At 39.4% G+C, this 14,247-nt stretch overlaps 2 protein-coding genes across 2 annotated transcripts; both read left to right on the forward strand.

Annotated features, from left to right (window-relative positions):
- The first annotated feature begins 3,070 nt into the window (after positions 1-3,070).
- On the forward strand, positions 3,071-4,324 carry LOC137724748 (uncharacterized). Its single transcript, XM_068463458.1, has 2 exons — positions 3,071-3,361; positions 3,617-4,324. The coding sequence occupies exons 1-2, from the start codon at positions 3,071-3,073 to the stop codon at positions 4,322-4,324; spliced, it is 999 nt and encodes a 332-aa protein (XP_068319559.1).
- A 5,695-nt stretch (positions 4,325-10,019) lies between these two features.
- LOC137725490 (probable arabinose 5-phosphate isomerase) lies at positions 10,020-11,460 on the forward strand. The gene is made up of 2 exons (XM_068464196.1): positions 10,020-10,893; positions 10,980-11,460. The coding sequence occupies exons 1-2, from the start codon at positions 10,186-10,188 to the stop codon at positions 11,358-11,360; spliced, it is 1,089 nt and encodes a 362-aa protein (XP_068320297.1). The 5' UTR covers positions 10,020-10,185; the 3' UTR covers positions 11,361-11,460.
- The last annotated feature ends 2,787 nt before the right edge of the window (positions 11,461-14,247 follow it).

Consider the following 14,247-nt stretch of genomic DNA (forward strand, 5'->3'; position numbering starts at 1 on the left):
GCAATAGAGGCCAAAACACTGGCAGAAAGCTAAGGCTGCCAAAAAATTTACCTTCCCCATAACTTGATGTGCTTTGCATGATTTAAGACTGTGAATCTGTGATGGACATAACCATTGCAATCTCAGTCAAGAAAAGTAAAAAAGTTCAATGGACAAATTAAGGACTAGGCAGTACAACTAGCTAGTCCACACCATGTTCAAACACCCTTCAGCCTCCCATTGCATGATTTAAGCCTGCAAACCACTCAAACTACTAACACCATGCACCCCTACACATGCAGGGATGGCAACGGTTTGGTTTGGAAACGGAAATGCTATATCTATCTCCATAATCATAAAAATGAATCATATCCATAACTGCAAAATAACCATTGGGGATTATCCATAACTATACTCATCGGGTAACGGATTTCCTATCGGTTAACTGTTATATCCATCTTCGTCAAAAATAAAAAATTATATTCATCCAATTGGCGCACAATAATTTAATGAATACTAATTTCGTCATAAATAGCCACGTCTAATAATAAAAAAAACATAATAATAAATGAATTTTGTAGATATAAAAATAAGAGCATTGAATAAAACATTGATGATGTGATTTGTTGATATCTCCCATAAACATTAAGTTTGATGCATAAGGAATATAATATAGGGTTCATTAAATACTATTACATTTTTTGAGCGAAATACTATTGTATTATATATTAAATATATTATCCGGTGAATAATGAATATAGTAATGATTGTATAGCTCCACTCAAATACAATATATTACATAAACTATGACATTATATAGTATATATTATTCGGTTCAGATTCAGGGACGGATACGGATTGAGACCTTTATAACCATATCCAAAACTATAACCAATTAAAGTTCAATGTTTTTCCCCATATCCATAATATACCTAAATTTTCATACCTAAATCCTCTTCATTTAGACGGTTATCCACGATTATCGGGTTTAACGGTTTGAATTTCCATCTCTACACATGTTATCCTATCTACAGTATATAGTATACTACTTAACAAAATTATAGCAGAAATTAAACTCTGGATCTCTCCCCTTAAAATTCTTTCATGTGCATGGACACCTGCCCTTACTTACATTTTTCGAGTTTGGACGATTCTTTGGTGTTTTTGTAATTTTACTATTATTAGGGAGAGAATGAGAGTTCGAAACAATTACAATAATTTAAGAGAGGGTGGGGTTTCAAACCTAGGACGCATGGGTAAAACTTCAACACCCTATCGACTAAAATATTAAACCACATACGAGTTTGGACGATTATTAGTGTCTTTTTTTTTTTTTTTTTTTTTTTTTTTTTTTGTATTAATGATTGAGCAATAATTCAAACTTAAGACTTCTTTCAATTTTTAAAATCAGAATTATGAATTGTTGTCGATTGCCACATAGATATTCAATTTGCAATTTATCAAGAAATAATTATTCATTTGAATGATCAAAATTTTGGTTCCTCATGTTTCACATCTTATATAACTCAATATATGATATATCTCTATTAAATCAATTATTGGCTTCCTTTTTATATACAAAAGATAGGGCATTTACAAAAATATTTCTACAAAGAGTTGTTAATCCATCCACATCAAGCTACAATACACTACAGTGTAGCATCAAACTTAATACAAATATGTCGTTTTTGTTGTTAAATAAATGAACCGGATTGCATCATACAATGTAATAGAGAGATTAATCAAATCGATCTATTACATAATACAATCACTCATAACAGATTCTCTAACCCCTCTTTCTAAAAACACTATTAATCCACTAATCAAGTGACACACTGGAGAGTAAAATTTAAAACTTACTCTAACAAAAACAGAAATTATTATCGTTAGACTAATCAATCATGCGTAAAATGGATCAACTTGTCAAAAACATGCAGCAAGTACAATGATCAAATGTGAAATAATCTAAAACTCTTGTATTTGTTGTGCCTGTTTTGGGCTTTTAGGAAATGCTCTTTCGTCCAAAAAAATGGCGATCAAATACGTATACGCAAACGCCTCATCGAGTACGAGAATCCCGCGTTCTACGGTCAATTGTGAATAGGCGATCAAACTCGACGGAAAGAAGGGGACCCAATCAGGACAGCCCAACCGTGCACTCTCACGTGCGCACCTGTCTCTTCTGTCGGCTTATGCTCCTTCGCTTTTCGCCTCGTTCTAAACCCTAGATCTCCACCGCAAATCACACCCTGAACACATAACGTGGCACAATCTCCTCCCTTCCTTTTGCAATTTCCTCGATAACCGTGAACCGTACGAGATTGTTGTCGCGTCCCCAACACAAAGTTATTGGCACTCGGGTGGGCCATTATTGGTCAAAATTCCAACTTGGGTCCCACGTACTCCCTCTTCTTTTCTTTCTAGCGGTGCTATTGGACTTTTAGGGCTGGCATGAGATGTTTTCATAAAAAGTGGGTATAAAAAAATTATGTTTAAAAAAATGTTTGATAAATATTTAAAAACAACTTATTTTCACAGTTTTAGATGAAAAAAAGATGAAACGTGAAGCAACAAAAATGACCTTATTCTTACAGTACAGCAGAAACAGTTTTTTTTTAAAAGCACAGCAATACCAAACCAGTCTTTAAACTCCCCATTGGGGTGTGTAGGGATGTTGAGAAAGCTATTCGAAACTATTGGTGGAGAGGTAGTGATCAAAGAAAGGGTATCCATTGGATTTCTTGGGACTGGCTAATGAAACAAAAAAAGTTTGGAGGTTTGGGTTTCAATGATATCCAATACTTCAATCTAGCTTTTCTAACTAAGATTGGATGGCGCCTGACCCAAAATCCGACGTCTCTTCTAGCAACTGTTTTAAGAGACAAATACTTTCCAGGGAAAACCTTCAGGGATGCCGGTAGGGGAAAGAATACGTCATGGGGGTGGAAGGGAATTTTTGAAGCTCGCAAGGTGCTTTACCATGTCTTAAGATGGTGGGTGGGAGATGGAGCGTGCATTAATATTAGGGAGGACTCGTGGTTCCCGAAACCTATCACCTTCAAAGTCAGACTGAGAATGTTTGGAAGAAACTATGGTGTGTGACTTAATTGACCCGGCCTCAAAGTCTTGGAAGGCTGATGTAATCTCGGCTGGCTTTAATCGGGATGATGTGACTCAAATATTAAGTATTCCTCTAAGCATCTCTAGCAGTTGTGATAGACTAGTGTGGCACCATACTGTGAACGAGGATTACTCTGTTAAAACTGGATACGGGGTGGCTGTGAAGCTAATGGAGAACGGAGCCCTGGGAAAGAAAGGACGCGGTGTGCCCAGTGAGTACCAGAAGCAAAATCAGGTATGGAACAAGATCTGGTGTTTGCAGGTACTCAACAAAATCAAAACTTTCATTTGGCGGTGTTGCAACAATTCTCTGGCAGTTAGACATAACCTCCAGAGATGCCATATGAGGGTTGACAATATTTGTGGGGTGTGTAATACTACTGATGAGTCAGAAAATCATTTATTCTTCCAATGCAATCTCAGTCACCGATTCTGGTTTTGTTCTTCGCTCCACCTAAATTCCCTAGACCTAATTGGTTGTGATTTCTTAGCAAGTTGGGAAAATTTCTGTAACCAGGTCAAGGATAAGGATAAGGCTGACGAAATCCTACAAGAATTTGCTTTCGGCCTGTGGCGACTCTATAAAAATAGAAACGAGGTGGTGTTTAATGGGTTGTATCGACAACCTATTGAGGTCCTGGCGACTTGGAGGAAGAACAAATTTGAATTTAGAGATGTTGTGTCCCAGGGAGATGTGGGAGATTGTCTAAAGAGCCTGAGTCCTCCAAAGATTGCGGTTCGACTGAAAGCTCACTGGCAGAAATTGAAGTTTGGTTTCATTAAGATCAATACTGATGCGGCTTGGTGCAAGAATACTTTGCGTGTAGGTGTTGGCTGGGTGGGTTGGGATTTTGCTGGTTTGCTTCAAGCTGCAAGAGGATTGGGAAATGGTTTATGTCACACTGCAACAGTTGCTGAGGCGTGTGCGATCCGGGATGCTCTGAAGGCTTGCATTGACAACAGGTTTGACAAGGTGATTATTGAATCGGATGCTAAGGTGATTATCCAGATGCTTAAGAAGGAAATATCGCTTGACTTTAGCATTGAATGCATTCTTGGCGACATTGAGCTTCTAGTGCCAAGGTTGACGTCAGTGACGTTTACATTTATGCCTGGGGAAAGCAATCGTGCCGCTCACTCGGTGGCTAAGTTTGTTTTAAAAGAGGGCCGAGTTTTTGCTTGGGACTGTATTGGCCCAGATTTTCTGTTTAATATTCTAGCCTAAGATGTATGTCACATCCCGGCCCGGGGCGGATCATTTCCTGGGCCCGCTCTACCACCGTAGCACGATATTGTCCGCTTTGGGCTTACCATTTCCTCACGGTTTTGTTTTTGGGAACTCACGAGCAACTTCCTAGTGGGTCACCCATCATGGGATTGCTCTCGTGCGCTACTCGTTTAACTTCGAAGTTCCCATGGAACCCGAAGCCAGTAAGCTCTCAAAAGGCCTCGTGCTAGGTAGGGATGGAAATATATATATAAGGATCACTCCCCTAGGCGATATGGGATGTCACAATCCACCCCCCTTAGGGGCCCGACGTCCTCGTCGGCACACCACGGCCAGGGTTAGGCTTTGATACCAAATTGTCACATCCCGGCCCGGGACGAATCACTTCCCCGGCCCGCTCCACCACTGTAGCACGATATTGTCTGCTTTGGGCTTACCATTCCCTCACGGTTTTGTTTTTGGGAACTCACGAGCAACTTCCCAGTGGGTCACCTATCATGTGATTGCTTTCGTGTGCTACTCGCTTAACTTCGAGGTTCCCATGGAACCTGAAGCCAGTGAGCTCCCAAAAGGTCTCGTGCTAGGTAGGGATGAAAATATACATATAAGGATCACTCCCCTGGACGATGTGGGATGTCACAATGTAAACATTCCTATTTGTCTTTGATGTATTCTATCTTCGGAAAAAGAAAAAAAAAGAAAAAAAAAGAGGGAAATTATTTTCTTTCTGATTATCTAAATTAAGTTTGTCAAGAAACATGAAAACGTCACTTGATATTACAATATTATGGTCAAGTGATATTTTTTTTTCAATTGTAAGTAAGAATTTTATATTTTATTCTATTTAATTAAAAACAAATTATTATAACTAGTCTATTGTAAAATTCTTCCTATATTTTTACTTTTTCAATGTCCGTTATATTGTACGTATTATAAAATAGAAAACTTTGCCAATACATACATTCGTGTATGTTTTTTCTCCCCAGTTACTATGCGAGAGTGAACTCGGTGGCCGGAGTCAGTATACAAAGCTTTAGCTTGTAATATGTACAAAAGTGTCGTATATATAGATTTGTTCATTACTGTAGAACTATGACTCCTTGCATTGACAAATAAATAATAGCAAAAATACTGAAGGTTTCTTCAATTCCTATCAAAATTAAAATTTTACACTGGTTACAAAATATTAACATACAATAGACAATAAACACTAATTACGGGAAATTTGATAAAATAATTTGTGAACTGGCTTGATATTTTAAAAAGATTTGACACTGACTTGGTTAACAATATATTAAGTGCATCTGATCAAATAATTTGCTGCATTAATAAATGAAGAAGATGCAGGAAGATGTATTGAGGCGAGGGAGCCCTTCCTCTATGTGCTTCATATAGTTTCCTTTTTGTTGAAAAATCTCTGTGGATAAACTGTCATGACGAAGCTGTGAAGTGTGACCCTCACATATATATAGCTAGCTCTGGTGCTTTAGTTTATCTGTTGCCATCGTACTAGTTTATCAACGAAAGCTTGAATTTAAAGATACAAATACACGTTCTGAATAAAAAGAATTTCATTGCGGTTAAATTTAATTTTTCGGGAACAGATGATTTCTCCTTGTAAGTTTGTGTGTCTTGGTTTGATGGGAGGAAGTGAATTTTTTGTATCAAGAATTAGCTGTAAAAATTTTTTCACGTACGTAAATATTGCCCTATTAGCTCCTGGCCGTGGACTTACTTGAGCTAATTAAGTTATATTAGTCAATTCACTTTGCTTGCCACATGAAATTAAGTGAAAAACAAAGTTCCAAGACCATATTCATCGTTATTTCTTGAAGCTATTATTGCTAGATCATCGTGTACTTTTTTCTAGAGAAAAAAAGAAGAAGTTTAAACGTATGATTATTGTTTTAGAGGTAATCACCGAGAAGTAAAGGTCCCATTATAAAATAAGCAATATGGGAAGAACTCAAACTTTTTATAAGAATGTGTAAGGTTTGATCATAAACTCTCGATGTTAAAACGATTCTTCACATCCTCACAATATGTAACAATTCCCTTATTTAAACTTAACTGACTAGCTAAGGTTTAGGGTTTTGGAAATGAGGTAGTGATTTTCACACTCGCATCTTTTTTTATGTACTTCTTCTTTTATTTTTTCTATTAATTCTTTTTTGAGTTATTCAACACTCGAAGGCTAGAAAAGAGTATAATAAGAGAGTAATTATGTCCCATTAAAATGATCTCGGCTTCTGATCCTTTTTGTTGAGTAGTACAGTTAAGAAACTAAGACACGTTTAGTTTTGCAGACAGGTTTATACTGGACGACCATGCATCCATTCCATGATCAATCCCTACCTAACTATTAATTTGGTTCACTTTTCAGGTCATTAACATGCATGCAGGGATCTAGTTTGACGAAAGGACACCATGCATGCATGGTTAATATATTTCTAGGTTTTCTCTCTGTCGCATATAGAGGTATTGTCCATAGGTAGCTAACATAGCTAGACACATCAGAAAGAAATTGCTTAGATAGCGTTGGAATTAAGAGATCTCAAACCCTCCGCTAGACAGTAGTAGTACGAGTACTGTTTACATTATTTTTTAGTACATTGACAACATTTAATGGGTTAGATAGTCAGTAGAAATCGATATCAAAGCCACAAAATGTATCATGTTTTCCGTCATTGTTGTAAAGCGTCATATGCTTGTTTATGTTACATAAGCAGGGAATGGTGTTTGTCTGTCGAGAATTCTCACTGCATGCATGTGGATGTACGTGGCCTAGGTTTTAAATTGAGAGATTTAGCATGGTTAACTATAGGCTTATAGCTGATCAATTAGCTTAGCCCTTTAAGATCCTTTCATAGATTAATTAACCTGTGGTCCTGGTCCAGTCCTTTTCAAAATCTTTTTCTGGAAAGGCATCAGTTTGTTAGAACTTATTAAGGCTGCAGTGACAAACTTGTTGGATTCCAACAAGTGGTGTTTGTCTGTCGAGAATTCTCACTGCATGCATGTGGATGTACGTGGCCTAGGTTTTAAATTGAGAGATTTAGCCTGGTTAACTAAAGGCTTATAGCTGATCAATTAGCTTAGCCCCTTAAGATCGTTTCATAGATTAATTAACCTGTGGTCCTGGTCCTGTCCTTTTCAAAATCTTTTTCTGTAAAGGCATCAGTTTGTTAGAACTTATTAAGGCTGCAGTGATAAACTTGTTGGATTCCAACAAGTGGTATGAGTTCAATCTCCTCTGTAACGGCATAGAAGCTTTTTGGACTAGACTGCTAGTGCTAGTTAGGGCTGCTACCTCACTTATGTATATAACTCGTCAATCGGAATTTATTCAGTCAATCGTGATCTTCTATTTGATTGTTTGCGGATTAATTTTAGGGAGTAGGATTTTTTTTCCCCTTTTTTCCCCCTCCCCTTCCATCTCCTCCTATTTGAACAGTCACATTTAAACCACGTTAACATTTTATATTAATTTTTCATAGAAAGAAAAAGAAAAAATAAAGAATGCGAAAGGAGGGAGATATAAGAAAATGACAAAAGAAGGGTAGAGAATCCTAATCCTAATTTTAGTTGCACCAAAGAACTCATGATCACCTCAATACATGGTTCAATATACTTTTGTCTTCTCTTTTTAAAATTATTTTTCTTGAAATTTCTATCTTATCTCTAGATCTACCGAAAAAAAGTTAAAAACAAGATTTTCGAATTAGTTTAAGGGGTGAGGGAGGCTGAGCTAATGAATTAGATTAGTATAAATCTAGGATTCGAGTTCGTCCAATGCAACAATTAAAACATGTTAAACAAGATGATTTTTTTTGTTGACAAACAATAAATAATTTCATTTAGCAGGAATATCGATGTTTACCACCTCTGCTAATTATAAAACAACCATATCGATTATGAACCATCCCAATAAATGAAATGAACTTGAAGATTTAAGTGGTTCATCCCTTAAAATTTGACTACACTCATGATGTTGCTCGGATTATATTGATATCAAGATTAAAAATAATGCTCGGTAATAAATGAACTCTCTCTTTCTCTTTTCAGTCATTATTTGACCCCAATACAGGAGGTTTCCCAACCCTTTATATAGCCCTCAATGAACCCCTCAGCCTTGGGTCTTCCCAACTTGGCATTTAATGCACCACCTTTCTGTAGACTATCATACTGACACCATTACACCTATCAACCAGACATTCGACGATGAAGTGATATGTGTTCAGTCGAAATCACACATTCTGTTAAAGTGATGCGGGTGGAGCGGTTGTCCAACCCCGCCTCTCCGAGCGCCATTTGGACAACCTTTATGTCCCATCCTAGGTCTTTGTCACTGATGATGGGCTGCCATGTGGCCTGATTGACATCTGGATAGACCTGTTGCTGAAGACTTGGACCATAAAATTGTCAGCTGCTTAAGTGCCCCTGTCTGTCAGAAAGCTCTTTGCATATCCTAGACGAACTGAACTCATAGGTGATCGGCTTTAGCACTTGAGGGTATTTTCTTCTAAGCCCTTTGGGCTTCTCGATCTCCTTGAGTTTTAATGGCTTCTTTCTCGACATGCACCAATACGTGGGCCTAAAAATGTCCAAGATTAACAAGTATCATTGTGGGCCTAAACATGTACAAGATTAACAAGTATCATTTTCATACCTGACATATCCTATGTTTACTAATAGAAGAAATAAACACGATTGTCAGACATTAATATCTCTATTTTATACTTGAACAATCAGGTATGAGATTACTAGCAATCATGTATTGTTCTTATTCATGCAATGCGATGGATGTAGCAAATTCATGCATGTGACGGTCCTTTAGTACAAAAATTTCTAAAGAAAGGATTGTCTTAGAGGGAGGCTCCACCTTCTCTCTAGACTTTCTCCCATCCCCATCCCTGTTTTGATTCGAGGGCCGGCCTCTTCAGCTCAAGTGGTGTCTTCATCTCTCCTTTTCTTTTGCCTCCATCAAAATCCTCACCTCCTTCAGCCAAAGATTTTCTGCCTATTGCCTTGGCCCTCAATCCCCCACTTGCTCCGCCTTGCGCTCCCCTATACTCGCCACCTGCCACCAGATCTGAAAGCGTATGCGTGACGATGTCTTCATTTTCGCATGACTGCTCCTTTCCTTATCTTTTGACTTGTTTCTACAGCGGTGGGGTTCTTTTGCAGCGCCGGTGGCAGCTGTGTGGGTCTAAGATGTGATGTTAGGGTTGAATAATGTTAGGTAGATCAAATTTACAAATCATACGATGGATAACCAATAAAAATAAGTACGTTAATCAAAACTTAAGTAATAATTTAATTATTGATAACTACGTCATGTAATTTAAATAGATGGTTTCTTATTTTTACCGGGTTCTTTTACTTTTTGGGTTTTAGTGTTATGTTTGGGTTGACGTGTATTTTTCTTTTCTTTTTTCTAGTTTTTCTAGTGGGTTGTGGAAAGTGGAATGGATATTTTTGTATTTTGGTATTTTTGGACTGTTAGTTAGTTTTCGTTAAATAAAATGCACTCTCATTACCAATGAAAGAAGAACATAGGATTGTCTTGCACAGTTGTACTTTGTGTATTGGATCAGATGAAATTGGGCCTAATATTGTAAAAAACCCACCCAATATTAGACTGAAAATTTGAACGTAGGGCCTTGTTGAAAAGTTCAATTTGAAGCCCAACCAAAACCAAACTTGAGGCCCATAATTTCACACCCGCAGAAAGTAGACATTTCTCTCCAAATTATTAATTTATTCTGATTTCAGCGCCACCGACACCAGGCGTATATCTCCTTCTTCTTTTCTCTCTCTCTCTCTCTGGAAGCAGAGGAGTACAGAAATCATCAATCATGGGTTCTCTGCCACCTTTTTTCTCAGATTTCATCAATCCGCATTCTCCTCCCAATACCAAAACCACCACCACCACAACAACCACCCAATTCTCCTCCGCCTCCTCTTGCATTGACGAAACTACCCTCCTAAACCTTTTCAAATCCCAACAGAGCCACCTCAACTTCTTCTTCCAGCACCTGGACCTGCCCCAGACACTGGCCTTCACCCGCACCCTCCTCCTCCAATCATCCGCCGGCGCCACTATATTTTTCTCCGGCGTAGGCAAGTCCGGCTTCGTCGCCCACAAGATCTCCCAGACCCTCGTCTCCCTCGGCATCCGCTCCGGCTTTCTCTCCCCTCTCGACGCCCTCCACGGCGACATCGGCGCCCTCTCCAAAACCGACGTTTTGGTCCTCTTCAGCAAGTCCGGCACCACCGAGGAGCTCCTCCGCCTCGTCCCCTGCGCCAAGGCCAAAGGCGCCTTCCTCATCTCCGTCACCTCCGTTGACGGCAATGCCCTTGCCTCCCTCTGCGACATGAACGTGCATTTGCCAGTGGAGCGAGAGCTCTGCCCCTTCGATTTGGCTCCGGTCACCTCCACCGCCATCCAAATGGTCTTCGGCGACACCGTCGCGATCGCGCTCATGGGCGCCAAAAGTCTCACCAAAGAACAATACGCCGCCAATCACCCCGCCGGCAGGATCGGCAAATCCCTTATCTTCAAGGTCCGATCTTGCTTTTTCCCCAATTTCAATCATCTTCAATCCAATCTTAGGGTTTTTCTTTTCTTCTAATTTCTGGAATTTTGCAGGTCAAAGATGTAATGAAGAAGGAAGACGAGCTTCCGGTGTGCAAGGAAGGGGACCTGATAATGGAGCAGCTGGTGGAGCTGACGAGCAAGGGGTGCGGTTGCCTGCTTGTGATCGACGCCGAGCACCGCCTGATCGGCACGTTCACTGATGGAGATCTGCGGCGGACTCTCAAGGCCAGTGGGGAAGCTATTTTCAAGCTCACGGTTGGGGAAGTGTGCAACAGACACCCCAGAACAATTGGTCCCGACGCCATGGCAGTTGACGCCATGCAGAAGATGGAAGCGCCACCGTCGCCGGTTCAGTTCTTGCCGGTCATCAATGATCAGAATCAAGTGATTGGGATCGTCACTTTACATGGATTGGTTTCAGCTGGCCTCTGAAACATGTAATTCATTATCTATGTATGATTTGATAATTCTTTATATACTACATTTGTTGTACAATTTAATACGAAGATTATCGGTTCTTCTCTGGACACAACGCCCGTTCTTCGTTGCAAAACAGACTGTTAATAAAAATTAACCATCACTGTCATCACTAATAAGAATTGGACCCTGAGAGCATGCTTCTCTTGGGATTTGATTCTTAGAAGCCAAATAGCTCGAAGTCGATGCCTTATTGTTGCCGGCCGGACGACCGTTTGGAAGCTTCCGGGGAACGTTGCTCTTCACCGGAGGGGAGGGACGTTTTTGTCGTCCGCGCAGAAGAATGTTAAGATCTGGTATTATATCGCTGGAGTCTGAGGAGCTTGTTTCACTTGTACGTGCAGATGAAACATCGGATGTCCCCTCCATCAAATCTACTGCCACTTTCGGCGGAAGAGTAGAATTGCTTCCTGTTGTGTTTGTGATGATGGTAGGTCCTGCTATATTCTCCTTTTCCATGATGCTAGCAACCCAACTCCTACTGTTCCCTGTGGCTGTGGCAGAGTCAAGGGATCTCGTTGGATGATCATTTGAATTTGATTTCACAGCCTCTCTAGCTGCTCCGAGCAGTAGCTTATCATGAGATATCGAAGTTGTCCTCCCCTGTTCACAGTAAAGTTCAACGGCATGCTGTCCAACTTTCTAAGTGTAACTAAATGATCGTCCCAATTTATGAACGCACCTCAATTTCCTCAGTTGGATTTTCAGCTATACATTTATATTCAGCCTCAATATTCTCTAGTGATGGCACCCACTTATCTAGGCCACCAGCGATTTCACTTTTGCGGAAATATTGATGCTTGAAATGTTCAAAACCTTTGACATAAGAATGTTCAGTTTCACCTGGGCTTGAGGTAGATCCACAGTCCAATCCCACTCTCAAGATTCTTCTTCTCTTCTTTTTTCGGCTTCCATTTTACTCGGTGAATACTGATTTCGTAGCCCATCAATTCGCTGAATATGGGTAGAAAATGCAGAACATTTCCATATTTTGTTTTAATAAGACATGGAGGTTTCCAGGAGGGCGGAGGAATAATCCGACATATACCACATTGCTCTGCTCTTGCACGTATGTTTGCAACATACTTAAGAGTGTCTTTAAATTCCTGCAGGACAAAGCCAAACTCCTTTAGAAACTCAAGGACTGAAATTTTATAAGCAAAAATTGAGCATTAAAACAAAGGGTTCGGCGAAGATGTCTGTCCTGGAACAAATGAAAATGTCGTAAAAGTCAGAAAAAGGATCACCTCACCTCTTCTGTTGGGTAGAAAAGAGGTGCTTCTTGAAGGACATCTGTTCTTGCCTCTTCAGGATGCCACCTTCCTGTCACCTATATCAGGAATTCACAAGGATTATGTAAAAGAGCGAACTGGACACAGTAGTAATTTTTGAAAATCAAAGACAAATGCAAAGGTTGAAAATTGAAACTAGTACCCTAAGAACTATACAATTCAAAGGGAAGAGAATCAACTTAGTGAATGAAAATCAACCTTCAGGCAACCACTGCAATCTTGACATCCGTGAGTAACACCTTTGGGAAGGCAAGATTTTGGAAGGGGGTCCTGAAAAGCAAAATGTATATAACTTCAGGAAACTATTACTGTGGTGAGATTTTCATACAGTAGCTCTCAACACTTTTCCTTTCGAAAAATGATAAGAACACAATACATGCACCAGCAGGGGATTGAGCACTGAGTCTCACCCTTCACCATTCTTCCTAAACGGGAAGGAGGTTATGAGGTTCAAAGACCTAGATATTTTCAAGTACATATTTGAGAACATTGATTACCCATTTAAAAGCGTCAGCCATGTCAACGGTATAAGAGCAAATACCTTGAAGATACAAACAACTTATCCACTTTTGATAATATTCTGTTTTCTCTAAGCACTAAATCCCGGCATCCTTTTTTACTCCCAGAAAAAAAAACCTCGGTATCGTCACACAAAGCATAATTGATACTCTTTTCTTTAGCTAAGATGGTTATGAACCGTGCAACCTGGAGTTGTTCCTCTCTAGACACATACACAAGCTCCTAATCAGCAGTGTATTTGCAGCATACATAACCAGGTTGAGACTCAATTCTGATGTACTAATGTGTTTAAGAGCAGCAAATAAATATTCACACAAAGGACGAAGAGAGGAATAGACCGTATTAAAGTGTTCAGACTCAGATTCCTCGGTGTTGAGATCACTTTGGTCGAAAAGTATCCATGGCCTTTGTCTTTTCAACTTATCCATGTCAGTCAGGTCAGACGCGGTATCCATCTGGACTGGCCCTTCATTCGAAGCATCAACAAAGGCATTGGAACTATTAGTTTCTTCAGCATGAAGGATGTACGAGACACAAAACCTGGAGGAACTGAATTATGTGCCATATTCTCACAATGAAGGTAAGTTGTTACTGTGTTCCACAACCAACGGTACTGCAAAAAAGAAGTGAAATTTGAAAAATCACTCAAAAGAAAACCAGATACCCAACAAAGTGATTGGTGAATACATTTATTCACAATTTAAAATAGCGTACAGAGAAAACATCGAAGCGGTAACCATTGTCCAACAGTTCACACAAGTTGCACCATTGTTAGGATGACTAACAAGAACATATTAGCTCAAGAAAGCCAACAAGATTAAAAGAAACACAGGGATGACCACGTTGGTTCCAAACATACCAAAAGGAGATTGGGGTTTACAATTACAACCTGTGATCACATCGAATTGACTATTGTCCAGTTCAGTAATTTACACAAGTGTGGTGGGACAAAATTAAAAATTAAACACATAGAGAAAAACGTGAATAAAAACTGAACAAATAATATAACAAAAAAAAATGTAATTAAACTG

The sequence above is a fragment of the Pyrus communis genome, chromosome 2 (genome assembly GCF_963583255.1).
Source record: "Pyrus communis chromosome 2, drPyrComm1.1, whole genome shotgun sequence".
NCBI lineage: Eukaryota > Viridiplantae > Streptophyta > Magnoliopsida > Rosales > Rosaceae > Pyrus > Pyrus communis.

Coding starts and splice junctions, on each gene's coding strand:
- LOC137724748 (XM_068463458.1), top strand. CDS start 3,071: ATGGTGTGTGACTTAATTGACCCGGCCTCAAAGTCTTGGAAGGCTGAT. Junction 3,362..3,616: donor ACAAGATCTGGTGTTTGCAG/GTACTCAACAAA, acceptor TTCTGTAACCAG/GTCAAGGATAAGGATAAGGC.
- LOC137725490 (XM_068464196.1), top strand. CDS start 10,186: ATGGGTTCTCTGCCACCTTTTTTCTCAGATTTCATCAATCCGCATTCT. Junction 10,894..10,979: donor GCAAATCCCTTATCTTCAAG/GTCCGATCTTGC, acceptor GGAATTTTGCAG/GTCAAAGATGTAATGAAGAA.